This window comes from Panthera uncia (genome assembly GCF_023721935.1).
Source record: "Panthera uncia isolate 11264 chromosome B2 unlocalized genomic scaffold, Puncia_PCG_1.0 HiC_scaffold_24, whole genome shotgun sequence".
Taxonomy (NCBI): Eukaryota; Metazoa; Chordata; class Mammalia; order Carnivora; family Felidae; genus Panthera; species Panthera uncia.
This window is the reverse complement of record NW_026057580.1, coordinates 11,964,762-11,990,964: the sequence shown is the minus strand read 5'-3', so window position 1 is coordinate 11,990,964 and position 26,203 is coordinate 11,964,762. Positions and strand designations below refer to the sequence as shown.

Sequence of the window (26,203 nt, the reverse complement as noted above, 5' to 3'; positions counted from 1 at the left end):
TGGGTGAGGGGCGCGGGTCAGGATAGCGGGGATGCAAGATGGGAGAATAACGGCTGTGCACATTTGGCCGGCACTTGGCAGTCTGCTTCCATCTAGATCCCTCTCATTTCCTCCTTTCTTTGAAGAAAGCGAGGTTCGGAGAGGTTAGGTGGCAGCGGAGGGTGGAGGCCCCGGGGGGGCGCGGGGGGCGCCAGGGAACTGGCGAGCGCAGGGGCGAGGTGTGCGCCTTGCGTCGCCGGGGGTGGGCGCCCGACGCGGGCGGGTGGGGGGCGGGCCGGCGGCAGCTCCGGGAGGGGGAGGCGGGCTCCGCCGGCACACGCCGCCCCTGGCAGGCGGCCTGATCGCGCGCGAGGAGCGGCCGCAGCCGCTGCCGCTCGGGGCCGCCTTGAGCCCCAGATTCCTGAGCGCTCCGCTCGCATGGCAGCCGCCTCGGCGCCCGTCCCCGAGGCCCGCTAGGGGCGGCCCAGCGCCCCGGCCCTCGGCGGAGCCCGTCGGATCCGGCCCCGCTCTGCGTCCCGGGGCGCGCTGCCTCCCAGCCCGAGGTGAGCACCGCGAGCGCAGGGGCGCGCAGGGCTAGGGGCGCTCTGGGGAGTCCAGGCCCCGCGCCGCGGCCGATCCGAGTGCGGCGGAGATAGGAAGGGAACGTGGGAGCAAGTCCCGGGGCGGGCGGGGGGGAGGGGGGTTGAGGTGGGGGGCGGAGACTGCTCGCTGCCCGGAGCCGGCCCCCGCGTCCCCTTAGTGCCCGAGGCCATCTCTCGACACTGTCCCCATCCCCACGGAGTCCTCCTTGCGGACTGCGTTCCCTGCCCGGGCCCCTCCAGCGCCTGACCTCGCTCGGCGCTGCCCATCCTTCGCTTCCTTCCCACAGAGCCCACTCCCGGGCTCCTGTCTCCAGTCTCCTCGCCTGCTCAGTCTTCCCCGCCTCCGCCCTCCTGCTGCCCCCACCTCCTTCTGTCCGGACGCCCCTCTTCCCCCTCGGCTCCACTCAGAACCGGAATCCAGGTCCGGCCGCCTCCCAGCCTGTGCCGTCCCACAGGTGTCCGCAAGTCCGGCCGTCCATCCGTCTGTCCTCCTGGGGCCGGCGCTGACCATGCCCAGCGGCTGCCGCTGCCTACATCTCGTGTGCCTGTTGTGCATCCTGGGGGCACCCGTTCAGCCTGCCCGAGGTGAGCGCGCCCCCGGACTCAGGTCGCGGCCCTGCCCGGCCATCCCTCGCTTGCGCGTTGACCTCTGCCGGCCAGAGACGGCACTGCAGCCGCTCGACCCGCGGGGGTTGGCGAGACCCAGGTAGTCCCGTTGCAATTCGAGGAGTCTCTGTTCTGCCTGAGCCCAAAGGGGAGCTCCCCAATTACTGAGACCCCTCGTCCTCCAAGCCCCGCATCTCAGGGAGACGAACCCTAACCCGGTCTCACCCGTCCTACGTCAATCTCTTGCAGCCGATGACTGCAGCTCCCACTGTGACTTGGCCCACGGCTGCTGCGCGCCTGACGGCTCCTGCAGGTAGCTCTCTCGAACACGTGCTCCCAAACCCCCTTGTTCCCCGTTTCCCAGCAGGTCCACACCCACAACCAGGTCAAGCCCCATGGCAGAATGTCTAGGGGCTTAGAATCCTGCTGTTCACTCCCTATTCCCTCATGGCCACAGGACAGACTAGTCAGCCTCTCCTTTACCCCCAGTTCTCTTCTGCTTTGCCTCTCTTAATGCTGCTTCTCGCTTATGCCTCCCCACTTTTTTACCCTCCCAAGGCTGATCCAAGCATTCTGAAATGTTCCTCCTCAAGATACCAGGAGGAAGACCTGAAGCTTGAGAGAGTTTGGAGATTGGGGCCCATGAGGAAAGGGGGGAGATAATGATATAAAGAGAATGGGTTTAGTCTGAGAAAAGCTGCGGAAGGGTTGCTGTGGAGAAGCACTCAGGAAAGAGGATCTTTCTTGATGCATTTGAGTAATTGACTCACTGGAGTGGGGGATGGGCAAGTCTGTACAAGGAGAAAAGTGCACATAAGGAAATGAGCTGACAGAGCAAGGGGCCGGAGGGGCTGGCAGTGTTTGGGACACTCTGAAATCGTTCAGACCTTTGTCCTGAAATTAGGATGGGAGGATAGTCCTGATGACCTTTCAAGGTCACTCTTTTTAAACCATTTCTGAGCACCTCAGACATGCTAGGAATAGCACTGGGGTTATTTACAAATGTCTTAATTTCTTCCTCAACCCATCCCTGCCAAGCATATCTCTAGTTTACAGATGAGAACACCGAGGCCCAAAAAGGTTAGACAAAGTGCAGAACGAGGACTTGCATGCTGGCGTCTGATGGTCTGATTCCATATGTATGTCCTCTGACCCTGTAGAACCCTATACCTACCTGGGATAGGCCAGCTTTCCCTTTAGGGGCTCTCATAGGTCCTGTTTTCTAGAAGATCTGGTCTTCCCTCATCCATTTCCTCAGATTCCCCTACCCAGAGCCCTGCTCCTGTGCTTCTCCCCATCAGGTGTGACCCAGGCTGGGAGGGGCTGCACTGTGAGCGCTGTGTGAGGATGCCTGGCTGCCAGCACGGTACCTGCCACCAGCCCTGGCAGTGCATCTGTCACAGTGGCTGGGCGGGCAAATTCTGTGACAAAGGTAGGGGAGTAGAGAGGTTAGTTGTTGGGCTGGGGACCCTGCGTGTCTTAGGAAAAAATCCATCCAGATTTAGTACCTATTGTGTCTGGCTCAAACCCTCAAATACATGGTATTTTATCATTTTAGACTTTATACCTGTTGCCTAAATTGGGCCTCAACATAATCCTGTGAGGTGAGCCAGGCAGCTGCTGAAAATATAAGTTTCACATTTTACAAATTAGGAAACTGAAACCCATGGATGAGATACAACTTGCCCCATCACTTTGAGACAGGTTGACAGTGCTAGGGCTAGGAGCCTCCAGAGTCCGATTCAGTGTTGTTTCCCCACACAGCACCATACAAGCTCTGGGTGGGTTTGTAGTGCAAGTCACGCCCACAGAGTTTTGGGTGGGGCCTGGGCAGGTCTGGGTGCCAGATGAGGGGCTATCCCAGAGCCTTCCCGGTCTCTCTCCAGACGAGCACATCTGTACCACGCAGACCCCCTGCCGGAATGGAGGCCAGTGTGTCTATGATGGGGGCGGCGACTACCACTGTGTGTGCCCACCAGGCTTCCATGGGCATGACTGTGAGCGCAAGGCTGGACCCTGTGAACAGGCAGGGTGAGTGCTGGCCTGGGGGTGAGTGGGAGGTTAAGGGACAGTCTGGTGACAGAGAAGAAGCAGGACTGTAGAGAGAGTGGTGGTGAAGTATTAGGGCTGAGGAGAAGTCCCACATGGGGGCACCTGAGGATAAAACCCCAGCCTGCCAAAGTGTCCCCAGTTCAGAGTTTCTCAACTTTTTGGGTACCATCGGAACCATTTCCCCAACAACAAAAACCTGTAGGAGCTGGAGGTGTAACTCATCAATGTGTGACTGCTCTGGTGGGGAAGGTGGGTGTGGGGAGGTTGAGGACCTAGGACTTTACCTCGGGAAAGCTGGCACACAGCCCCTAAAGATGTTGCACACAGCAGCCTTGTGCCTCACTGTGAATGAAGAAATGGGGCTGCAGGGCTGGACTTGTCCTCATTTCTGCCTCAGGCCTGAGAGCTTATGAGGATAATAATAGCACACTTGCCTTGAGCCTGGCCTTTGTTTGACATTGGATTATCTCATTTAACTCTCACAGTTTGGGAAGCTGGGTACTATTCTCATTTTCTAAAAAAGATTTTAAGTAATCTCTACGCCCAATGTGGCACTTGAACTCACAACCCCAAGATCAAGAGCTGCATGTTCTACCACCTGAGCCAGCCAGAAGCCCCCTTATTCTCATTTTTAGAATGAGGCGTTCAAGGCTCAGAGACAGTGGCTTAAGGAGACATAGCTAGAAAGGGGGTAGAAGGGTGGTGGTGGTCAGGATGCTGACCTGGGCTACCCTGCAGGTGCCAAGTTGGCATCAGTGGCATCTTTCACCCCCACTGCAGCTCTCCATGCCGGAACGGTGGGCAGTGCCAGGACGACCAGGGCTTTGCCCTCAACTTCACCTGCCGCTGTTTGGCCGGCTTCGTGGGTGCCCGCTGTGAGGTCAATGTAGATGACTGTCTGATGCGGCCTTGTGCCAATGGCGCCACCTGCCTGGACGGCATAAACCGCTTCTCCTGCCTCTGCCCTGAGGGTTTTGCTGGACGTTTCTGCACCATCAACCTGGATGACTGTGCCAGCCGCCCATGCCAGAGAGGGGCCCGCTGTCGGGACCGTGTCCATGACTTTGACTGTCTCTGCCCCAGTGGCTATGGCGGCAAGACTTGTGAGCTCATCTTACCAGTCCCAGATCCTGCCACCACAGTGGACATACCCCTGGGGCCCACCTCAGCTGTGGCGGTACCTGCCACGGGGCCTGTCCCCTACAGTGTGGGGGCAGGTCTGCTGCGCATCTCAGTGAAGGAGGTGGTGCGGAGGCAAGAGGCTGGGCTAGGTGCAGCTAGCCTGGTGGCCGTGGTGGTATTTGGGGCCCTCACTGCTGCCCTGGTCCTGTCCACAATGTTGCTGACCCTGAGGGCCTGGCGCCGGGGTGTCTGCCCCCCTGGACCCTGCTGCTTCCCTGCCCCACACTATGCTCCAGCACGCCAGGATCAAGAGTGTCAGGTTAGCATGCTGCCAGCAGGGCTCTCCCTGTCTCCTGACTTGCCCCCTGAGCCTGGAAAGACCACAGCACTGTGATGGAGGTGGGGGCTTTCCGGCCCCCACCTTCACCTCCTCGGCTTCTCAGACTGGAGTAGCCCTTTCTCGCCACCCCTCTCCTGGGGTACACACACTGAGGGACCTCAGCCTCACACCAGAAATATTATTTTTTTAATACACAGACTGTAAGATGGAAATTTTATCAAATAAAACTCTGAAAGTGCACGTGGGCTCCTTTGCCAGAAAAACCTGCCTGGAGTCCCAGCTGCAAGATGGCCAGAGCAGAGGCCTGGCTCTGGGGAAGCCTCAGGACTATGTTCCCCAAGAAAGCACAGTTTCCAAAGGAGAACCCAGGGTCCCCTTTTCCCCTCTGGGAAATGAGGGAGAGGTAGAGCCACAAAGGACAATGTAAGCAAGGTGCAAGCACGCACCTCTGTACCTGCTCAGGATAAGACTGTGGGACGGGGGTCAGGCTCAGGGCCCTCAGGGAGAGGAGCGGGATCCCTGGTGGCTGCTCTGTAGCAGCTGCTGGAACAGTGAGTGGGGCTGGCTGCGCAGGGCGGCAGGGGAGTCCAGCTCCGCAACCCTCCCCGCTTGTAGCACCAGCACCCGGTCAGAGTTCAGGATCGTGTTGAGCCTGTACGGGAGAAGGTGGTCAGTGGGGAGTGGAGGACAAGGCCCTAAAGAAGAAAGCTGAGCTGCTTGTCCCTCCTGTTGTCCCCTGGACAGCACAGGTCTGCCCCACAGGCGTTAGCTCCTGGCTGGAGATACCCTTGGACAATGTGTTACTATATAACACATATATAGGGCTATATAAAGGGCCTGGAGAACGAGGAGCTGAGATTCACAGGGGATTGGAATCTCCAGAGCCCTGAGCCCTGGGGTCCCTGAAAAGAAGGGAGGCTCTGGGTTCATGTCACCATAGTCCCTGATTAGATTCTCACTCTGGATGCGGGCACACCTGTGGGCAATGGTCAGCACTGTCTTGTCGGCAAAGCGTTTGCAGATGGTCTGCTGGAGCAGTTGGTCTGTCTTCTGGTCCACACTTGCCGTGGCCTCATCAATACACAGGATCTGGAACATGTGGAGAGGGTTGGGGAGGAAAGGGAGGAAGAGGTTTAGCCTTGGCTCCGACCTAAGCACCATCCCTCCTGGCCAGGCCCAGCCCAGCCCAGCCTACAGATCCCCCACCTCGAGCTCTAAAAGGAAAGCTGTCTTAGTCTCTCAAAACCTCTCCCCAGCTCACTTCCTCACCCTGACTGTCCCCTCCCTTCTTCTGGGCCCTCTTAATTATCTCCTCCTATTGCCTTACCTTGGCATCCGTGAGGAGAGCCCTGGCCAGACACAGCAGCTGCCTCTGCCCCAGGGATAAGCTCCGGCCTCCCTCACCCAGCTCACCATCCAAACCACCTGCAAGGCACAGCATCCTCATTCCCAGGTCCTGGGCCTCATCCTGCTCCCTCCTTGCTCCTTCCTGCCACCACAGGGTAGGACCTAGTACTCACCCATGGACATGATCACCTCACTCAGGTGGCACTGCTCCAGGGCCTGCCACAGGGCCCTATCCTCATGCAGGCCCTGGGGGTCCAGGTTTTCCCGAACAGTCCCACTGAACAAAAAAGGTTCCTGGGGGATGACAGCCAGCTGGGATCTGGGGGATAAGGTGGGGACAGGACATGGAGTCCTGACTAGAGATGTGGCCACTTCTGTTCCTAGCACAGGATTTTAGCTAGCCCTTCTGGGAAAGTTTGGGGCAAGACCCGAACATAACTCCCACTCTGGTCCCGAGTTGGCCAGCCACATACTTAGATCTGTGCCAGTGCTATGAGGAATATCAAAGACATCCAAGGCCTTGACTCTATCCTTAAGGAACTTACATCTTACTGAGGTACAAGACACTGAGAGCAGGAGTGAGATAAACTGTGTGGGCCTGACTCCAGCAGCCACTGGGGCAGCAGTGGCAAGGAATGACTAGAGTGTGAATGGGTAGGGGACACTTCAAGGTTGGAGGTGGGCCTGGAATTGGGTCCTGAGGAGCTATATGGTGGAGCTATAAGATAAGGCCACCACAGGTAAGAGAAGACAGGAAGAGGGGTGCCTGGGTGGCTCAGTCGGTTAAGTGTCTGACTTCAGCTCAGGTCATGATCTTGCGGTTCGTGGGTTCAAGCCCCATGTTGGGCTCTGTGCTGACAGCTCAGAGCCTAGAGCCTGCTTTGGGTTCTGTGTCTCCCTCTCTCTCAGAAATAATAAACATTTTTTAAAATTTTTAAAAAAATAAAAAAGAAGACAGGAAGAGCATAGCCAGGCCTTGGGATCAGTATTGGACTTTAGAAGACAGAGCTGCCCTACCTCATGCATACCATGAAACCCAGCAAAAATGATACTAGGTAAACCTGGAGGTTGGGGGTAAGGAGATGATTAGCCCCAGAAGAGGCCACTTGTGGCTAGGGGCAACTGGCCCAGGTCTCGAGCTGTCCCAAGCACCGCCTGCTGAGCATCAGAGCTGAGGGCATCAGTATGGGGCACTGCCCTTGGTAGGCTCGGGTTCAGGAGGCACAGACTGGTGGGTCTCAACCAGAGGCTATGTGCTGGGAAATAGAAGGTGAAGCTGGAAAGGTGGGCCTGGGTCAGACTGCAGACCTTGAGACCACAGCTATGAGTCTGGACCTGATCACCGGGAGCTCGCCATCCTCACCTTCTTGCCCTATGCTCCATCCCGCCCCTGATTGGCCCTGGCCACCTCGAATTGATATATAGCCTTCCTAGCTGGACCTTCCTCCAAGTGCCAGTAGTCTGGTTCCCTTCTTCTCTCTCCCCCAGACCTGAGCTCGGCCAGCTCCAGCTGGCTGGTATCCACACCGTCCAGCAGCACTCGCCCCGAACTAGGTTCCAGCAGCCGGAAGAGCACCAACAACAGGGAAGACTTGCCAGAGCCCGTGCGGCCCACGATGCCCAACTTCTCTCCAGGCTGCACGCGGAAGGTCACCCCATCCAAGGCATTCGGCAGCCCTGGCCGGTACACCAACACCACATCCTGGAACTCCACGCTCCCCTGGGTCAGCCAGCCAATGCCCAGCTGGTGGGTCCGTGGGTGGGAGAGAGAGGGAGACAGGTGAGGTGGAAGAAATCAGGAGGAGGAGGGGCAATGGAGAGTGGAGAGAAGAATAAAGAGAAAGGGTTGGTGCAAGAGGAAAGGGCGCATGCCACAGAGACGGGGCCCTCTCGATGGGCACAAAGATGAGGGAAGCCGTGAAGAATGGGGGATCACATGGGGACGTGAGAGGAGCTGAGAAAGATAGTGAGGAACGAAAGGAAAGGAAGTGGGGGAGAGATGGGGCATGTCAGGAGGGTAGGAGGGTCCTCTAGGGTTCCAGTGCCCAGGCCTGGGGTGGGGATGCAGGCCTACCCGTGGCAGCTGGCCCTGGGGCTCTTGGGGTAGGTCACAGGAGTACTCCTCCAGTCGCTCGACGCTCACCAGCATGGTTTCTGTCTGCGTGAAGCTGCTCACCAGGCCCGAGAGCAGGCCCGTCAGGGAAAGTGCATAAGATAGTGACAGGCCCACCAGTCCTAGGGGAGAGGAGCACAAGCCACTAAGGGATGCCTGCACACAGGGGTGCATGTGGAGCAGGGGTGGGGCAGAACGGGAGAATTTCAAACCACGGACTGTGGGCATGTAAAGGAAGCCAGCAGAGAAGCAGAAAGACACCAAGACCTAGATAGGAACCACAGGAGGCTGGCCACAAGGGAGCACAATGGGCCTGGAGAGGCTGCAAGGGAAGACCATGGAAGATGGGTCTGACAGAGTGCTGGGGATGGGGAAGAGCAGGAAAGGGGTGAAGATCAGAAGACTCGGTTCTAGTCCCAGACCCACCACCACCTGGGCGAGTTTCTCCCTAGGACTTAGTTTCCTCAACTCTACGATGCGGGCAATGAGAATCACAACACTCCTCCCAAGACCCCTGGGTGGGAGGTGAAATGTTGGTGGGGAGAGGTCTGGAGTGAGGGGACAACATGCTTCTGAGGTGAGAGTGAAGCTTCTGAGGGGAGAGGTGGCACCTGGGTTGGCGAGGCCCTGCTGGTGCTGCACCAGGGCGATGCCCGCGATGGCACTGACCACTGTGGCCCCCATGAGCTGCAGCCGAATGTCCAGCCACTGCATTGTGGCACTGGCAGCAAACTGGCACCTCTGGTTTAGCTCCAGGAGTCTCTGGTTCTCCTCTTCAAACCTGGTGAAGGCCAGGAGGGAAGCAAGGCCACTCCATTGTTGCACTGACCCATCCAGACTTCTTCCCCGAAACACGTCTTTCTTGGAGCTGATCTACACACCCAAAGGCCTCTCCTCAGGGGTATAGAGGGGCCAGTGTTTGGCCTCACTATCCCTTTATTCTGTTTCCTTCCTCTTTCCCCTAGGGCACTGCACCCACGTGCCCTTCTTCTCAGGGGTCCTTCTCCCCTCCTTCGGCACCTCACCCCTCCCCCACTTCCCGTGGCTGGGAGAGGCAGACTTCATACACCTGTGACTGGCCCCGGCGGCCCGGAGCACTGCGAGGCCAGCCAAGGTGTCGGCCAGGTGGGTGTAGAGGGGAGACAGCGTGAGGCTGCTCAGGCGCCGCAGCTCCCGGGACGAGGCCCTGTAGTGGCGCTGCACGCGGTAGTAGAGGATGCTCAAAGGTGGCAGCAGCAGTAGCAGCCAGGGCAGGCCGGAGCCCAGCACAGCCAGGAGGCCCAGCAGGCCTACTGCGTTGGCCAGCAGGATGTTGAGCATGAAGGGAAGGCTGTCATCTGCACAGGCCACGTCGGAGGAGAAGCGATTTAGGACCCGGCCCGCGGGTGTGGACTCGAAGAAAGTCACTGGCGCCTGGGAGAGAGGGTGTGGTTGCACAAAGGCAGGGCCTGGCAGAAGAGGGGTTGGGAACAGCACTGGGGGATGGTGGGGTGGGGACAAAGGCCCAGAGTACAGAATAGGAAAATGTTCCCAGAGTTTGGGGGCAGAGAGGGGGGGCATGTGGAGCTTGGAGGGAGACTACCCCAGGGTGGGAAAGATACTATCCCATCCCTCTGGCCAGTGGTGACCCTAACAGGCTATCCTGGCCATTCCTCTACCTCCATGCAAGACATACCTACTCCCCTTTCAAGGGCAGGGAGCCAGTCTTTCGCTAGAAGACGGGGACTTCAGGCCAGTGAGTGGGATTGTTAGATGTCAGGAGGAACATCCTGATTACCCGTGGGTGGACAGAGTGATAAGGACAGCAGTCAAAGTCAGTATTATCTCATGGCTAAGCATTCGGATTCCAGCCCTTCCAGTTACTAGATGTAACTGGGAGACTCCAGGCAAGGAGCTTAATCTCTTAAAGGCCCCTGTTTCTCATCTCAGAAACAGGGATAATAACAGAATGGCAGCTCCCAAAGCTGCTGGTAGGATTGAAAGCCACATACAGCAGTCAGGTGCTTAGCACAGCCTGCCTGGCCTAGAGTAAGTGCTCAGCAACCACCAGCTGTTTAGATGGCTACTGTGAGGGACTGTCTCAAAGACAGCCGGTCCCTTTCCTCACCTTCTCCATCCCCCCAACTCTCTGCCTTTACTTAGGGAACAATCCTCTTAGGGCAGGGGACTAGGGCAAAGGACTTTCAGAAGCACCTCCTAAAGCCAGTTTATAAGAAAGGAATTCTATCACAGCCTGATGATGCCCTGCTCTTGGAGGAGAGGCAGAACAGTGGGCAGCTACTCCCTGACAGGCAACAGGAAGACCTATGTAGTACCCGGTTCACGGCCTGGCTCTTCACAGAACTAGGTTTGCCCAGGTAACTTCACTCTCAGAACCTCAGTTTCCTCACCTGCAAAATGGGGATAACAGTACCTACTTCACAGGGTTATTATGAGACCCAGGTAACAGACATGAAAGGGCTTTATAACAAGAACAACATCATTAACAATAATTACTAATTGAGTAGTATGTGTCAGGCACTATTCTAAGCACTTTCCATGCACTAATTTAATCCTCGTAAGTCTACAGGGTCAGCAACAGACTAGATATACACATAGCAACAGGGATCAATCTTAGAAACAGTCCTAAATAAAAACTGTAAGAAATGTAAGAAACTGTAAGAAATTTATAAAAATGCTGGCACACAAAATATACGCATTTGCAAAAAGACAAACACAAAGATATATACTGGGGCACCTGGGTGGCTTAGTCGGTTAAGCATCCGATTCTCGACACTTGATAGCAGCTCAGGTCATTATCTCCCGGTTTGTGAGATCCAGCCCCACATTGGGCTCTGTGCTGACAGCTTGGAGCCTGCTTGGGATTCTCTCCTGCTGTCTCTATCCCTCCCCCATGCACGTGCTCTCTCTCTCTCGCTCTCTCTCTCTCAAAACAAATAAACATTTAAAAATTTTTTTTCAAATCCCACAAAGACACATACTAACTAAGCACACTTAGAATGGTTGCTTATCAAGGAAAGGACAGAAATGGAAATAGGGTATGCAGATAAAAGGGAGCAGATAAAAAAAATTAAAAAAGGATCTTTCATGATCTAAGGGGTGTCCTATGTTCCATGAATAACTCCGGCCTCTGCACTTGAAGTCCAGAAGAGAAGTGACTCTGAGAAAGATTCTCTTCTCCCCATTTTACCGATGAGAAAGCTATAGGCTTAAGTAACTGGGTCTGAACCTAGGTAGATGCTCTCCAGGTGTAGAAGGCTCTCCAGGCCTTCTGAGTCAAGTGCTGCACCCTCCTGTGAGGGCTATCTTTTTCTGAGGACTAGGAGGTAGGATGGGGCCCCAATGGAGCCTAGATACTGAGAGGGCTCCCTCATGCCACCCCCACCCTCCCATCCCCTCACCATAAGGACTCGACGCAGCAGGCGGTGATGCAGGGTGGCGGCCGCTCGGATGGTGCCCGCTGCAAAGAGCACTGCCCGGAGAAGGGTGCAGAGGGAGTTGACACCGGCAATGGTCGCATACACGGTGAGGTAGAAACGGATGTCTGAAGAGCCATTGGGGGCAGCTTTCGGCAGTGGGGACACTGAGGTGCTGGGTGGTGAGGAGGGGGCTGTGGGTAACCAAAAGTAGGGCCCCCCAGGGGTCCCTTCCCCTCCCCCATGCCAGCTCTCCCCACCAGAAGACACACCCCTGGAACACCAGCCCCCTACCTCTCAAGCCCTGCCTGGCAACACCTCAGGGAGACTGCCAGGCTTGCTCTAGCCCCAGCTACTCACTAGAGGCTTCCTGGGGAGAAGAGGAGCAGCTGGGCAGAGAGAAGCCCCATGGATCCCGGGCTGCTGGGGGCTGGTGCCTCCTGGGAGCTATTCTTGTCTGCCTTCAGCTGAGAGATCCAGTAGGAGAGCCACCAGTCAGCAGCATTCCTTGTGGCTGGGTGAGGATTGGGAGGGAAAAGCTGTAAGTGAGACCCATTCTTTTGTTCCCTTCAAATACCCCCTTCCTCTGCCCTGGACTCTGGTTTTTACTCTTCTTCACCCCCCTGGCCCTCCTCACCTTGCAACTATCCCATGTCCTCCTCAGTGTGCCTATCACCCTTTAGCTCTGAGGAGTGCATGATCTGGCATTTGCAGAGTCGGGGCTAGTTGGGGGGTGGGGGGGGTGTGGTACAAATCAGAAGATGGCCTCAGAGTATACCCCTCCTGCCCTTGGGACTCTCTCAGCTGCTGCCCCTGCCTGGTGAGTCTCAGGGCTTTGTAAGTATCCGGACAAAGTGATGGCTGTGATGGGGACCTTGGCTGTGCTGGGATGAGGGGCTCTGGGGTTCACTCCAACCTTGCATGAGCAGCAACGAGAGGAGGATAGCTAGGGCCAGGCCCTGGCCCATGGCCCTCCAGTATGCTTGGTACACATGGAAGGCCACAGCACCCTCCTTCTTGCTTTCTTCCTGCAGCAGGCGGCCACATGTGTTCCTCTCCACTTCCAGCCCCGCCTTTGTTTTCTCCAGGTTCTGACCAGACTGTGCTGTGGCTGTGAGGATCAGAGAGGTGGGGGGTGGGGATGGGGGGTTATGTCTGCAGGACAACAGTTAAACCTCAGGGTTGCAGACGGGCAGGGGAGCTTTGAGGAAAATGTAGCTCTACAGTATGGTGGTGACAGGCAAGCTCTTTCCTCACCCCTGAGCCATACCTGAGTCAGACTCTTGTCCATCCTCAACCCAGGCTTTGGGGACAGCCTGCACCAATGGCAAGATCTCAGAGGGAGGCCCTGGAAGGCAGCAGGGAGATCAGCATGGGGCTGTCCTGGGTATGTATTCTGCCCTTCTCAATGCACCTGCCAATTCACTTCCCATTCTCTTTGGACCCCTTCCCTGACCCTCCCTAGCAGGGCCCTGCCCTGGACCCCCAGACTCTGAGCAGGACCCTCAAGTCCATCTCTCTGTGTCTGCAGTCCAAGCAGCACAGACAGAAAATGTTCACCCCCAGGACAGTCCTAGCCACCCATGAGCACTCTTCCAGAGTCACCTCTCCTAACTACAGAGCTTTCTCCTCATGTCACATGAAATTTCTAAAACTCTGGTGGAACCTCATTTCCTCCTGTTTCTCTCCTAGTGAACTTGCAGACGGTCATGTCTCGCTGGATAATAATCCATCAGAGGTGGGGTTTTTGTTGATTTTTGTTTGTGTGTATTTTTAATAAAAAGACTATTCTAAACCTGATCGCTTTCTCTTCTCAAAGGACAAGAGTGTTCTCAGAGATCCTGGGCCTCTGTGTTCCCAAAGCACCCAGTTACACAGCCCAAGTCCCAAATCCACTGGCATTGCGCCAGCGTGCTCCTTTCTCTCTTCCTCTCTTGCCTCACACCAGTTCTGTGAAGCCAGGACAGGGTCTTTCATGAGACAGAAGGATGACAGGGGCCCAGGCCACACACGGAGGAGGTAGCAGAGTCTACATTTAACAGTCCACCTGCCCCTGTTCCCCTGTTACACCTGGGCAGACGGCTCTCTTCCTTGGGTGGGCTCCCACCCTTGTGGCCCACATTACCGGCTTGTACGAGGCGCCCGGCCTCCATCAGCAGCACCACGTCCGCCCTCTCCAGGTACTCGATGCGGTGGGTGCACAGCAGCCTCGTGGTGTGGCTCAGCACTCCCAGGATGCACCGATGCAGCAGGTGGTTGGCCACATCTGTATCCACAGCAGCCAGAGGGTCATCGAGGAGATAGAGGTCCTTTTCCTAGGGAGAGGTAGGGGCACAATGGGCACCAAGTCCAGGTCCTCTGGTTAGAACCCAGACCTCTCCTAGGACACAATCTTGAGGTAGAGAAGACAATTGAGAGGAACTCTAGGGGTTACCCTTAGAGCATAAGAGAAGGAGGTAAGGCCTGAGGGTGAACTTCCCTCCAGTCAAGCAAGGCCTGTGCTCACCTTTGCTGGGTCCCAGCAGTTCAAATTACACAATGCTTTTTAAAGGGCCTTTAATTCTGCCTTCAATCTGCAAAAGGGGGATGGGGTGGCCAAGGGCCCAACACCTCAGGAACATTAAGTAAAGAGGAAAGAAACCAGATGCTAATGAAAATATCTCCACCCCCCCCCCCTCCAAGACTGCAGACTCCCCTATCTTTAATTTACCTGGTAGACAGCACGAGCAAGGGCAATCCGGGCCCGCTGTCCCCCGCTGAGGGTCACACCCTTCTCCCCCACCTCTGTCTGGTCCCCAGCAGGCAGGACCTGACAGAAAAGGCCCCCCAGCACTGGTCAGTGGGCTCCCCAATACCTTCTACTCCATCTCTTTGCAGGGAAGAGGTAGAGGGGGTCAAGAGAGCCAGGGAGCTTGAGGAGACTTGAATTTGGGGTGAGCAAGCCACAGGGGATAACCCATAATTCCAATAATCCAATCCCCATGACCTCATGAAGTTGGTATTTTTTGTCTCTCACAGATGACACCAAAGTTCAGAGTAACTACCTTGCCCAAGGTTGTTCCACAGCTCGTAAGTAGTAGGACATGAATATAGATTTTTAACCACCCTGTCCCACTCACTACCCTGCCTTTTTAACAGGCAAGGATGATGATGGGCAAAATCAGTGTGATAGCTTTCATAGGTTTTTCCAGAAGGAATGAGAAGGAATGTACCCCAAGTCTGTCTGTGGCCTCAGGAGTGGTCTCCTTAGCTAAGGGATACCCATACTAGAGGAAGCACCTGTGGTCTACCAGACAGCTTTTCCTTCTGAGGGAACAGCTTTGTAATTCATCTTTTTTCTTAGTGCCTAGAACAGTTCCCAGTACCCAGCAGACATCTGAGAAATGCTTGATGTAGAAACAAATGATATGAGGCACCTGGGTGGCTTAGTGCGTTAAGCATCTGCCTTTTGATCTCAGCTCAGGTCACCATATTATGGTTCATGAGATTGAGCCCCGAGTCGGGCTCTGTGCTGAAAATGCAGAGGCTGCTTGGAATTCTCTCTCACCCTCTCTCTCTGTCCCTCCCCTCCCTCAAAATAAATAAATAAACTTAAAAAAAAAAAAAAAAAAAGGAAAAAGAAACAAATGATACATGGGCATAGGATACCCCATGGTCAATGTTAAAGGTCTTCTTTTCCAGGGAAGTTCCACATTTACCTGGACAGGGTAGTGGTGATAATAGTCCTACAGGGAACATGGGATTGAGTGGGAAAGTCACAGGAGAAATCTGGAATCTCATCCCTCTAAATTTAGTACATAGGATATAGGGGATCTAATGGACTTGCCTGGAGTAACCTTGACTCTCTTGACTCTCTTAAGCCTCTCTCTAAGTGGGAGGTGGGGGAGCCTCTTGAATCAGAACCAAACCTATGTAGGGCGAAGCCTGAGAGGGAACCCTCCCCTAGCCTCAGAGGCCTCAGGGTTCCCTCAGTGGCTGTGTGGAACACCCCATCACTACCACGGCTCTGGGTCCTACACGGAAGGGGGAACCACGCAGCTGGACACTCTGGGAGGACCAAACCTAACAGACAGTCTTTGGTTAATGGTGCTTGAGTAAAAGCAACCCCTTCCCAGAGAAGCAAGTCTCTGACTTGAGGTATCAGGGACATGGGGGAGCAGGTAGCCAGGAGGTTTCAGGGCCAGGCACTCACACTGAGGTCATCACTGAGGGCGCAGGCCTCTAGCACTTTCTGGTACAGCTGGGCATCAAATGTCTTCCCAAAGAGAATGTTGTCCCGGATGGTGGCAAACTGGATCCACGGTTCCTGGGTCACCAGGCCAAAGCCTTTGGACAGTCCCCACACTGCCACCTGTCCATGCAGCCTGCATAGAGCAGGGCCAGCAGCATGGGGAGCCAGCTCCCACTGGGTCCCTCCATACCCAGCCCCTGTCCCCCAGAAGCTTCTTTAGACTGCCATCAGTCTAGAAGTCTCTAGACTTCTACATCAGGTCCCCCTTCATGTCACATGGGTCTCTGAATTGGCAGCCACTGAGGTTGAGGCGTCCTAATGAGGCTGGGGGAGGGGGGTCATTCTGGTCTGGGAAGGGAAGAAATTGCTCTTTGGGTACAGCCAAGCAGCTGTCAGATCTGGATGTGCTCAGAAGCTCAGAGGAGAGCATGGCCACCACCCTGCACTCACTCATTCTCATGACAAAAGCCCTTCTTTCATACTTCTGCTCCTCTCTGGATCCCTCCCTGCATAACCACATTTTCTGAAATAGCGGCTGACGCAGGATGTTTCCACTTATTTCTTCACTCACTATTATACCACTTGCAACACTTTGGTGTGATGATTATAACTCACTTTCTTGACTGCCTTTCCCTTTCCAGACTGAAAACTCTCCCAAGAAAGGGACAATGTCTTGTTCTTGGCATCTCTGGACCCTAAAATGGTGTCCACCATATGGCAGGGGCTAGGCAAGTGTCTGCTGAAGGTCAAAGCTGAGGACAGCGGGGCACTAGAGGTTGCTCACCTGTGGAGCTCCCCAGCAATGGCAGCCAGCAATGAGCTCTTCCCACAGCCCACCTTCCCCACGATGCCCACCAAGGCACCCTGCAAGGAAGCCAGACAGTAAGCATCAGGTCTCCCTCCTGAGGCCCTGGGCTGCCAAACATTCCACAGAGGGTTCTCTCTGGGCCCCCACTAGTCTGTAAGGAAAGAATGTTCCAGCCCTCAGGCTGAGCTATGCCTCAGAGACACTGTGCAGCACCTAGAGAAGTACAGTGCTTTACTCCCCACTCAGAGGAGCGATCAGTGTGAAGGGCCTCTGGAGAGAAGCCAGAGAGTGTGCTAGAGAGAATGGGAGGAAATCTGCCCAGAATTTCCAAGGAAAGGTCAAGGTAGGGAGCCCAGAAGGAGAGGGGAGGGGAGGGACTCCAGGCTTTGGGGCCTGGATGCTGGGCTAACTATGTCCACCTGTGGCTAGACTTCTGCTATCTCAGAGTAAAAGGCAGTACTTTGCACAGATGCCCATTTCTGTGATTTACAGTTTCAAATTTTCTGTTCTCCCTTCATTTCTTAGTGGTAACATACATTCATGGGGCTATCTCCCTGCACAAAAAGGAAAAAAAAAATCCCTTTTTTAAAGAAAGAAGTGGAGCTCTCAGAAGCTCTATAATGCCCCCAATCTGTCAGCCAGTATTGACCCGTCTCTGAGTGGCCACCAGACCAAGCTGAGACCCTCCCCTGGGAATTCTCCCTCTTTCTGGCTTAGCCTGTAAGTGGGAGGGCTGTCTGCAGTCACATCTTCTGCTCAGTGGAGAGCAAGTCCACTGAGAGAAGCAGGAGGCAGATGAGAGGAGTAGACAGAAGGAAAGTTCTAGGAGTTGAGTCCTGGTTCTGGGTTGCTGCTGAGATCCAGCTGCATGCATGCCCTTGGATTCTGCAATTCATCTTTATATCCTCATTATAAATTCCTGTTTGCTTAAGCTAGCTCCTGTTTCTATGACTTATATCCAAAAAGCCCCAACCAACACATTAGTAAAATTCCTTTGAAAAATTCCAGCCTTGTCTTGCCTGAACTAAGAAAAACAAAATATACAGCCCATGCCAGAAATGTGAGCCAAATGTGGTAGAGACTAGAGAATGCTGGGTTGAGCTGTGGGGCAAAGGGTTGGATAGGGGTCAGAAAAGAGTGAAAACTCAGAAGTTGGGTAAACAGAAGTCACTGTCCTGCCAGGAATATTCTTTCAAGTGTTTGTCTGAGGGTGTATGCTATGGTGTGAGTCACAAGGTGTGATTCCTTTTCACCAGGATAATAGAGGATTATCTACCCTCTTTGCAAAATCCTTCTCAGAAGAGACTCCTGGGCCTCTCCCCTGGTCCCAGCCTGGGGCAGATGCTGAATAAGCTCTGGGGTCTGTTCTCAACTTGCTGGCCTCTGAGGGACAATGGAGAGACAGACATACTTGTTGGCCTGCACTAGGAGGATATACCTGTCTAAAGACCAGGGAGAGAGTGGACAACTCTGAGAAAGCTGTGTTAATGGGAGGGTGGTCAGAGAGAAGTGTAGACCTGCTCACCACAGCCCCTCCAGTCTTTCCCTCAGTGATTAGAGACGTAGGCCACCTAGCTACGATTGGCACCATCCTTGCTTCTCTGTCACTGAGTCCGCGTCTCTCTCATTCATCTGGGGACTCCCCTAGGTTGTCTAACCAACAAACCTTCTTCACTTCGAGGTGACTGATGAAGGTCTCCTGGCTCGTTCCAACTGGGTCCCAGGAGAACAGGGCTTCATGCAGCTCCAACACCGTAGATGGCGCTGTGGGGGGATCTAAACAGGGAAAAAGGCACTCAACTTGGGATTCTAATGCACAATCTACCTACTTGGGGAGGGTAAACCAGGAGTGTGTCATTGGCTTGCTTGTCTTGTATCTACCTGCCCAGTGCTAATTCAGCCTATCTTGGTCTGAGGATTCTCCCCCAGGAAATGGCCACTTGCTCTGCCTGGGTTCTGCTGCCTCTGGCTCTTCTTGCCAGCACCTATGTACAGCATCCTCGGGGCTACAGTTCCTTCCTCACCGTGTGCCAGGTTCTTCCCTTCAGCTTCCCATTACCTGAGCTATAGTAGGCTTGGGGGTTCTGGTTGGGAAGGTCAAGGAAACGCTGAATCCGGTCCAAGGACACTTTGGCCTCCAGGAGGCCATTAATCACCCAAGGGAAGTTGTTGAGGGGAAGAATGAGCATGCGCACCAGTGCCAATGCCGTGAACACCTAAGTAGGATAGAAAGGGGATGAAGCATCACCTGAAGCCCAGGAGCTATCTGAAGGCCTGCTCTATGGGTGGCCTTGTGGACAGGTGTGTGGACGGAAGAACAGGGCAGCAGCAGCAGAACTGAGGGGTTGGCTGGAAAATCCTTGGGTCAGAGATGGCAAAGGTAGTCACTTCAGAATCCTAGAAATCCCAGATGTTCCTCCAGGGATCCAGGTTGCACCTCGATAAGCACAGAGGCCTGGCGCATTCTGAGACCCTCTCAGAATTTCTAAGGACAGACATCATCTGGCCCTGGCCAGAGCCAGCACTACATCATGGACCTTTTTTGCCCAAGGCTATCAGAATGGGGATCAGGGGACCTAACATGGAGACTGGGCCTGAAGTCAGAGAAGGAAGAGAGGAAAAAAAAGGAATGCCTTTACAGAGGAGAAAGGGTTATAGATCTGAGACCCCAGAAACTTCAGAGAATTCCCGCTTGGTTAGAAAAGGGTAAGGCAGCCAGGGATCCTCCTTCCCAGTAGTCCCGAGGGTCTGAGCCCACCTCCCAACTCCATTGCAGTCTCTGGCTGCTGCCTCTCTCCACGCTGTGCTACAGCCATCCCCTCCTTCCCTGGCCCTTACCTTGGTGGCAGTGAGCTGGTGCCCCATGAGAACATAGGTGATGAAGATGACGATGGAGATGACAACCGGCAGGGCAGCCCACAGGTACACACAGGCTGCATCCAGGTATTTGATGACCCTGAGTCGCCCCAGTTCTCTAGCTCGACAGGCCTCTACTCGGGCCCCTAGGGCCTGCTCCCACCTGAAGAACTTGATGACTCGAATGCCACTCAGCAGCTCTGTCATGAGCTAGGGATAGAGACCAGAGGGCAGTGTGAAGTGGAAATACTGCTCATGTGTGTCCATTCTCCTCTACCCAGTCTTCCCCAAGCTCCTAACAGAGGAGGCCAAGTACTCCAAGCTCCCAGATACTCTGTACTTCCTAGCCCTGGTTTTCTTCCCACCTCAGCCCTAACTTGAAACCCTGCCTTCAAATCCCTTTCAGCCCCGAGTTGCTTCCCCTGCCAGTCTTTTACTTCTCCTCCATGTGTGCTCCAGCAGGGAATAAGTCAGAGTTGGAATCCCCCCCACCTTCCTAGGAGATGAAGTGATAGAAACTACAGGGGTGTTACCACACTGGGGTAAAAGCACTCCTTCCATGAGATGAGGGACTAAGACTACTTCCCAAAGCCAGAAGAAGATGGTTTCAGGAGCTAGTCACCAGTATGGCCCATGGCTAGAGTATACAGGTGTAAGAGGCCACAACAAAACCCAGGGTCAGACAGGCCAACGAGCCCAGGCAAGATGGGCAAGGGCCAGATAAACTCTTTGGATCCCAACACTCACACATCCCCAGCCTGCAAGCCAGGTTGGCACTGGGAGTCTTCCCAGATGGTGCTAGAGATCTAGTCTGTAGCTGTCATGGGTAGGGGAAGAGGCCCTGGGCCATAACCAACTATGAGAGTCCTCCTCCCTGTTAGCACTCCGAGCTACTCCCAGAAGAGGCTGATAACTATGCTGTGTGGAGCTCCAGGCCTGCCATCCCTCAGTCACTGCAGAACCCAGAATTGACTTAGCCAGACCCTCCTCACCTAGCGTTGGTCTAGACCGAAGACTGACCTACTCCCTTCCCCACAACCCACCCCTTAGAGGTAGCTGGGGTTCTCCTAGGCCTCTGTACTATGGCTACGGGATGGTCTGTGCCCTTAGATGAGGAGGCAGGAGGCTCGGGTCCTAGCACTAATACTAAAAACCCATTTGGTCCAGACAGGCTACTTCCTACCTCCTAGGATTGCTGTATAAGCTAATACTATAGTATTACTAATGGGCCCTGTTCATTTAGTTCACTTACTTTGTGACTTGCCCTGTACCCAGTGTTACCTAATATAATTATGGTCATTTCTTAGATGAGGAAACAGAGGCCCAAAGAGGTTAAGTGACTTGTCTGGAATGGTGAAACTAGTAAGTGGTAGAGTTGGGATTTGAACCCATGTCTGTCTTTCTCTAGTCTGAGCTCTTAACTTCTAGCTCTTAGCAGTCTGAGATCTTAACGCCCTCAGGCACTGTGCATGGGAGGACCTGGGGACCAGGATGCTGGGCGGGGTCTCCGGATTGCTGAGGGACCCCAAGTAGCCCCTCACCTTAACCCGCGCATCCTTGTGCTGTAGCATCTCCTGGTTGCTGGCCATGATGCGGGTGGCAATCACTTTGTTGACAGGGACCAGTAGCAGTGCCACGATCAGACCACCCACGAAGGCCACGCCCACCTGGTGGTGCAGCAGGTAGAGGGTGATGGCCAGCTGCAGGGGCAGGCCCCAGGCCTCATGGAAGCTCCCAGCAAAGTTGAGTAGCCGCTCAGAGTCGGTACCTAGCAGGTTCAGGGCCTCCCCAGCAGGAGGGCGTCTGGGCCCCAGCTGTAAAGCCTTTCGGTACAGAATATTCAGCACAGCCCCCCGTGCCTGAAGTGTCACCTTCCGTATCTCGTACCCATACTGATTCTGCAGCACAGCACCCAGGACAGCCCCACCAGCTAGCGCCAGGGCATAGAGCAGGCCATTGCTTAGTGGCTCCTGCCCCTCCTCTAGGAAGCCCACCAGTAGGGAAAGCAGCAAGGGCCCCGAGAATCCCAGCATGGTCCCCACCAGTTTTAGCAGTCCAAGTGCCAGGTAGCGCTGCCCAAAGGCCCCATACAGGGCCCTCCACAGCCGGGCCCCTTCCTGCCAGCATGCTTGGAAGACTCGAGCCAGGTAGGTGGGGTGCAGCCTGTGTGGAAGGCGGCAAGTGTCCTGGGGCTGCCGTAGCTCTCCACGGGCCCCTCGGGACAGCAAGGGTGTCAGCCAGGCATAGGAAAAGCGTGACAGCCAACTCTCCCCATCTTCAGCTATCTCAGGTTCCTGTTCCTGGGACAGGAGGGGCTCCTGGGCCCAGGGCTCCCGTGGCCCCCCGGGGACTGACCAGCCCAGTCCATAGGCTAAGAGTGCAGCCAGCTGCAGGATGAGAAGGCATAGGCGGGATAGGGGTCCTGGGAGAAGTGGGGGCAGAAGTGTGCCTCGTTGGCAATGCCATAACAGGGTGAGCACTAGGGCTGGGGCTGGCAGAAAGGCAGCCAGAGCCAAGGCCAAGGGTCCCCGGGAGTGGCCATGAGGGGAATGAACCAACACCCACAAGGCCAGGCAGTGGCTGGTCCAGGCCACAGCTGCCACGCCCCCTGCCAGCACTTCTAGCCCTATTGGCCCTGGGCCTGCCCCTGGTGGCAAAGCAACTGGAAGGAGGTCTAGCAGTGGAAAGACGGAGAGCAGGAAGGAAGCTGCAAGTCGGAGCCGCCAGCCAGGACTGCAGTGCAGGATGTAATCTGGATTCCTAGAGACAAGGGGGCAAAAGAAAAGGAGGCACATAATGGCCGACTGAGACCCAGACATTAAATCTAATAACTCACAAACCTAGAGGTAGTCAGTTCCCTTTCCTGCCTTGTACACCTTATTTCTATCCCATTTTACTCTGAAATTCAGGGCTTTTCCTCCAGGAAGTCTCCCTGTCACAACCTAATCCATTTTCCAATCTACCCATATAATTTCTGACCATTATTTTGCCACAGAAACTAACAATTTTTAGTTAAGGTTGTGTGGAACATGAAGACTAATTAGAAAAAAGAAAAAAAAATCCCAGGAGCACCTGGCTGTCTCAGTCAGAAGAGCATGCAACTCTTGATCTTGGGGTTGTGAGTTTGAGACCCATGTAGGGTACAGAGATTACTTAAATGAAAATAAAAAGGTTTTAAAATCCTAAATTTTCACACAGATAACAACCAAGGAATGAGTATTTATTTTTAAAAAATTATCTACCTAAAATAACCCTTAAATTCACCTGAAGCACTATCAGATGAACTTATACATGGCTTCTACACTCTTATACTATAGCCTAAATTTTATGAAGCCTCAGAATATTCTACTCTCTGTCTTTCCAGTGGTTATAGAAGGTGGTATAGATCGTATTCCGTGACTCCATTTGCTGAAGAAAAACATCTTTTTAGTTTTGTCTCTATCTTCTTGGCATGCAAAAAACAGTTTTAGCGAACAAAAGGGTGATCTGTCTACACTGAAAACCAAGTACAGGATAACACACCTGTAGCAGTGAATATTAGAATGCCTTGAAGGTTCACACAGTGAGGTTAAATCTATTATTCCCTTTGTTAGCAAGGCTGGATTACTGAAAAAGTTTAACTGTAGATTAGCATGCTTTGGATTGCCTCTAAAAAGTCCAGCTAACCACAGCTGTGTGGTGTGCTTTATATCGGAATATAAGTCAACCTTTAAGAATTTTATTTTCTAAGATGTGGGGACAGAACATTGGGCCCTTGGAGGTCCCAAGCTGGCCATCAGCCAGTCTTAAGACCTTGGGCAAGTCTCCTTCTCTCTCTGCATCTCATTTTCTTCATTTCTACAGTGAACAGTAAGGAGTCTGGACTCAAAGCCCTCTAATGTCTTTTCTTGTCTGAGATTCTGGATCTCTCTAAACCTTTTCAGCAATGTACAAAATGTCTGGTTCTTGCCTGCTCCTTAGACTGTGAGTTCCCAAAGAACTGTGTTTAATAGATACACCTCTGAGCAGGCTTTGGATGTCTGTGCTAACTGACTAACCCTCTCTAGACTTCTGTCTCATTCTGTGTAAAATACAAATCAAGAGTCCCCCCCCCGCCCCCCCGACCAAGCAGATCCCAAATTTCTCCTCCTGAAGGGAGAGATTCATAAGCCCTGACTGATCTTGGATAGGGACACATTCCATCTATCAGACTAGGGACTCTCAACGGCAGAGACTAGATTTCTCTCCTGCCTTGTCAGTAGCCAGAGTAACAGTAACTTTAGACATATCTAGTCATACAGGAAATAAATACAAAATCAAAGTGGGTTTGGCACTTGCACCTTAGAGACCCAAACCCAGAAAGACTAAAGTTTTGATTTTGCTCTTCTCTTCTACTAACTGCTTCCTCTCCAGCTGGTTACACATGCCTCTCTTAGTCTAGGAACACAGTTTTCTTTTTTATTAAAAAAAAAAATTTTTTTTTAAGTTCACTTATTTATTTTTCAGAGACAGGGTGAGCAGGGGAGGAGCGGGGCGGGGGGGGGGGGGGGAGAGGGAGAGAGAGAGAGGGAGAGAGAGAGAGAGAATATCCCAAGCAGGCTCTGCACTGTCAGCACAGAGCCCAATGTAGGACTTGACCTCAATAACCATGAGAACCGAGCCGAAATCGAGTGGGAGGTTTAACTGACTGAACCACCCAGGAGCCCCAAGGAACACAGTTTTCATACATGGAAGTGGTGGTGATAAACTGATCCTACAACTTCAACACAAGTTATCCTTTCCGTCTAAAAACATTGTTCACTCAATTATGCCTCCAATTCATGGCAGTTGGGTTTGTGCATCTAAAAATCTACAGAAGTGATGCTTTCTACCAAGCATCTGGCCTTTAAAAATGTACCAGGCACGGCGCTATATGCTCAAAAGCATTATCTGATTTAACTTCCCAATAATGCTATAAGGCTCAGAGGAGACCGGTAACTTGACCCAAAAGAGCCACACTGCTGCAAAGTGCTAATGCCCAGATCCTATTCTATTTTTGCCCGACTCCGGAGACCTCACTATTCTGGTTAAACTGCCTCGGATATGCGGGTTTCAGGTGAGGTCTGCAGGCACACATGGACAGATGTCTCGCACCTGTTTCTACCCACCTCGGGGTGCCCCAGTGGCAGGCACTCAGCACGGCGAGGAGCGCGTGGGGCAGGGCGCTGAGCACCAGCTGGGTGAAGCAGTGGCCCGTGGTGTCCCCCTCCCACACCGGGAGCGGCTGCAACACGCTGGTCTCGCACAGCTGGGCCAGGAGCCGCTCCATGGAGGCTTCACCTGTGGAGAAAGCCGAGGTGGAGGGAGGAAAGGTTCCTCCCAGACAGAGGGGAATCCGTATTCCCAACGGCGAGGTCCAGGCAGGGAGCCGACACCCTGGGAGACGGAGTGGGGGCGCTAACCAAGAAGCCGGAGTGGTGTCAGAGGGCTCTGACAGCCGGGTCTGCCAGCCTCTAACCCCGCCCCCGAACCGGGACCTCCCCTCGCTTTGGCGCGGAGGCTAGACCCCGCCCATTCTCGCGTTACCTCAAAGGGAAGTAGTCTGGCTCCCCCGAGCGGGCGGATTTCTGGGCTGGTTACATACCCGACCTCGCTTTTCCCCCTCTCTTGTGTCTGTGCCCCCAGAGATCCGGAACTTCTGACCTGGAGAAGCTACTTGCCACCGGATTCCAAGATCCCGAGCACTGGTGAATGCAAAAGAGTCTGCTGCTGAGTTAGGGTGCTAGCCTGGCTCGCTTGGCACCCCCTATAGGCGGGATGACCTCTCTTGCACCCTTTGCCCCGCCCATTTGCCAGGCTTTTGCGCGCGTGCGCACTTCTCTCTGCCGCCGAAGGTCTCACTGAGCCGGCGTGCCGGCGCTGCAGTCCCACCCTGCCGCGGGTTTACGCTACCTTATTTGCATAGGAACTGATGTCAGCTCTACTGCGACGTCATTTATTCACGCTCAGGTAGAGTACTAGCTCCCATCTGTCTCCTGTTTACTAGCAGGCACGTGCATTGCACTAATTCTTAAAGCTTACAGAACTGAGAAGCACAACGTGCGAGGTACACGGACGTATCAATGCCACTTAGGGATTCTTAGGCCATTTACTTCTTTACTCCAAGGCTGCATAACCTTGAGGAAGTTACTGACCTCTTTGAACTTAAGGGTTTTTTTGTTTTGTTTTTTATTTATTTTTGCCTGTACGAAGTGGGCAACAATACCAATGCCAAGGTACTACTGAGAGAGTTGAATAAAGTGTTTAGGGCAAGTGCCTTGCTTAGAGTAGTCCCACAATAAATAAATACATTTTAGAAAAGCAGTGGGAAGAACATGAACTCTGTAGTTAGATGGACCTGGATTTAAATCCTGACTCCACCAATATTTAGTAGTGTGATCTCAGGCAAGTTACTTCTTTTTTCTTTTTCCTTTTCCTTTTTTTTTTTTTTTTTAAGGGAGATAGAAGTTTGTTGAATACACCGCAAGGGAGTGGCAAGCAGGACAGCAAAGGAAAGGCTGTCTACCTTGGACAAGTTATTGCTTCATCTTAGTTTTATATCTGTTTATTGGGCATGGTACTGGAACCTTACAAAAGGGACACCTGGGTGGCTCAGTCAGTTAAGTGTCCAGCTCTTGATTTCGGCTCAGGTCATGATCTCATGGTTGATGAAATCTAGCCCCACATAGGGCTCTACACCGACCGCTTAGAGTCTGCTTAGGATTCTCTCTCTC

General features: G+C 53.8%; 2 protein-coding genes across 3 annotated transcripts; one reads left to right on the top strand and one right to left on the bottom strand.

Moving 5' to 3' along the window:
- The first annotated feature begins 291 nt into the window (after positions 1 to 291).
- On the top strand, positions 292 to 4,935 carry DLK2 (delta like non-canonical Notch ligand 2). Its single transcript, XM_049653720.1, has 6 exons — positions 292 to 542; positions 1,037 to 1,166; positions 1,437 to 1,500; positions 2,489 to 2,619; positions 3,074 to 3,218; positions 4,020 to 4,935. Exons 2-6 carry the CDS (start codon positions 1,091 to 1,093, stop codon positions 4,753 to 4,755), a joined length of 1,152 nt encoding a protein of 383 aa, XP_049509677.1. The 5' UTR covers positions 292 to 542; positions 1,037 to 1,090; the 3' UTR covers positions 4,756 to 4,935.
- Positions 4,901 to 25,270, bottom strand: ABCC10 (ATP binding cassette subfamily C member 10). Of its 2 annotated transcripts, XM_049653719.1 has the most exons (22): positions 25,017 to 25,270; positions 24,599 to 24,770; positions 21,014 to 22,232; positions 19,455 to 19,682; positions 18,676 to 18,832; positions 18,283 to 18,392; positions 16,593 to 16,672; positions 15,770 to 15,941; positions 14,288 to 14,386; positions 13,703 to 13,892; positions 12,848 to 12,925; positions 12,494 to 12,688; positions 11,938 to 12,091; positions 11,563 to 11,752; positions 9,231 to 9,574; positions 8,773 to 8,942; positions 8,123 to 8,283; positions 7,539 to 7,792; positions 6,222 to 6,367; positions 6,029 to 6,126; positions 5,678 to 5,790; positions 4,901 to 5,353 (listed from the first exon to the last, which is right to left on the bottom strand). In XM_049653719.1, the coding sequence occupies exons 2-22, from the start codon at positions 24,757 to 24,759 to the stop codon at positions 5,200 to 5,202; spliced, it is 4,473 nt and encodes a 1,490-aa protein (XP_049509676.1). In that variant the 5' UTR covers positions 24,760 to 24,770; positions 25,017 to 25,270; the 3' UTR covers positions 4,901 to 5,199. The 2 variants fall into 2 exon arrangements, with proteins under 2 accessions (XP_049509676.1, XP_049509675.1); XM_049653718.1 differs by lacking the exon at positions 25,017 to 25,270 and having other exon boundaries at positions 24,599 to 25,004.
- Positions 25,271 to 26,203: the final 933 nt, after the last annotated feature.

What these genes read in the sequence shown, in the direction of transcription:
- DLK2 (XM_049653720.1), top strand. Translation starts at nt 1,091, where the DNA reads ATGCCCAGCGGCTGCCGCTGCCTACATCTCGTGTGCCTGTTGTGCATC. An exon ending in ACCCGTTCAGCCTGCCCGAG is followed by an intron (nt 1,167 to 1,436) that starts GTGAGCGCGCCC and finishes AATCTCTTGCAG; the next exon opens with CCGATGACTGCAGCTCCCAC. An exon ending in GGACCCTGTGAACAGGCAGG is followed by an intron (nt 3,219 to 4,019) that starts GTGAGTGCTGGC and finishes CCCCCACTGCAG; the next exon opens with CTCTCCATGCCGGAACGGTG.
- ABCC10 (XM_049653719.1), bottom strand. Translation starts at nt 24,759, where the DNA reads ATGGAGCGGCTCCTGGCCCAGCTGTGCGAGACCAGCGTGTTGCAGCCG. An exon ending in GTCACCTCGAAGTGAAGAAG is followed by an intron (nt 16,673 to 18,282) that starts GTTTGTTGGTTA and finishes GCTTCCTTGCAG; the next exon opens with GGTGCCTTGGTGGGCATCGT. An exon ending in CTCGTTGCTGCTCATGCAAG is followed by an intron (nt 12,092 to 12,493) that starts GTTGGAGTGAAC and finishes ATCCTCACCCAG; the next exon opens with CCACAAGGAATGCTGCTGAC.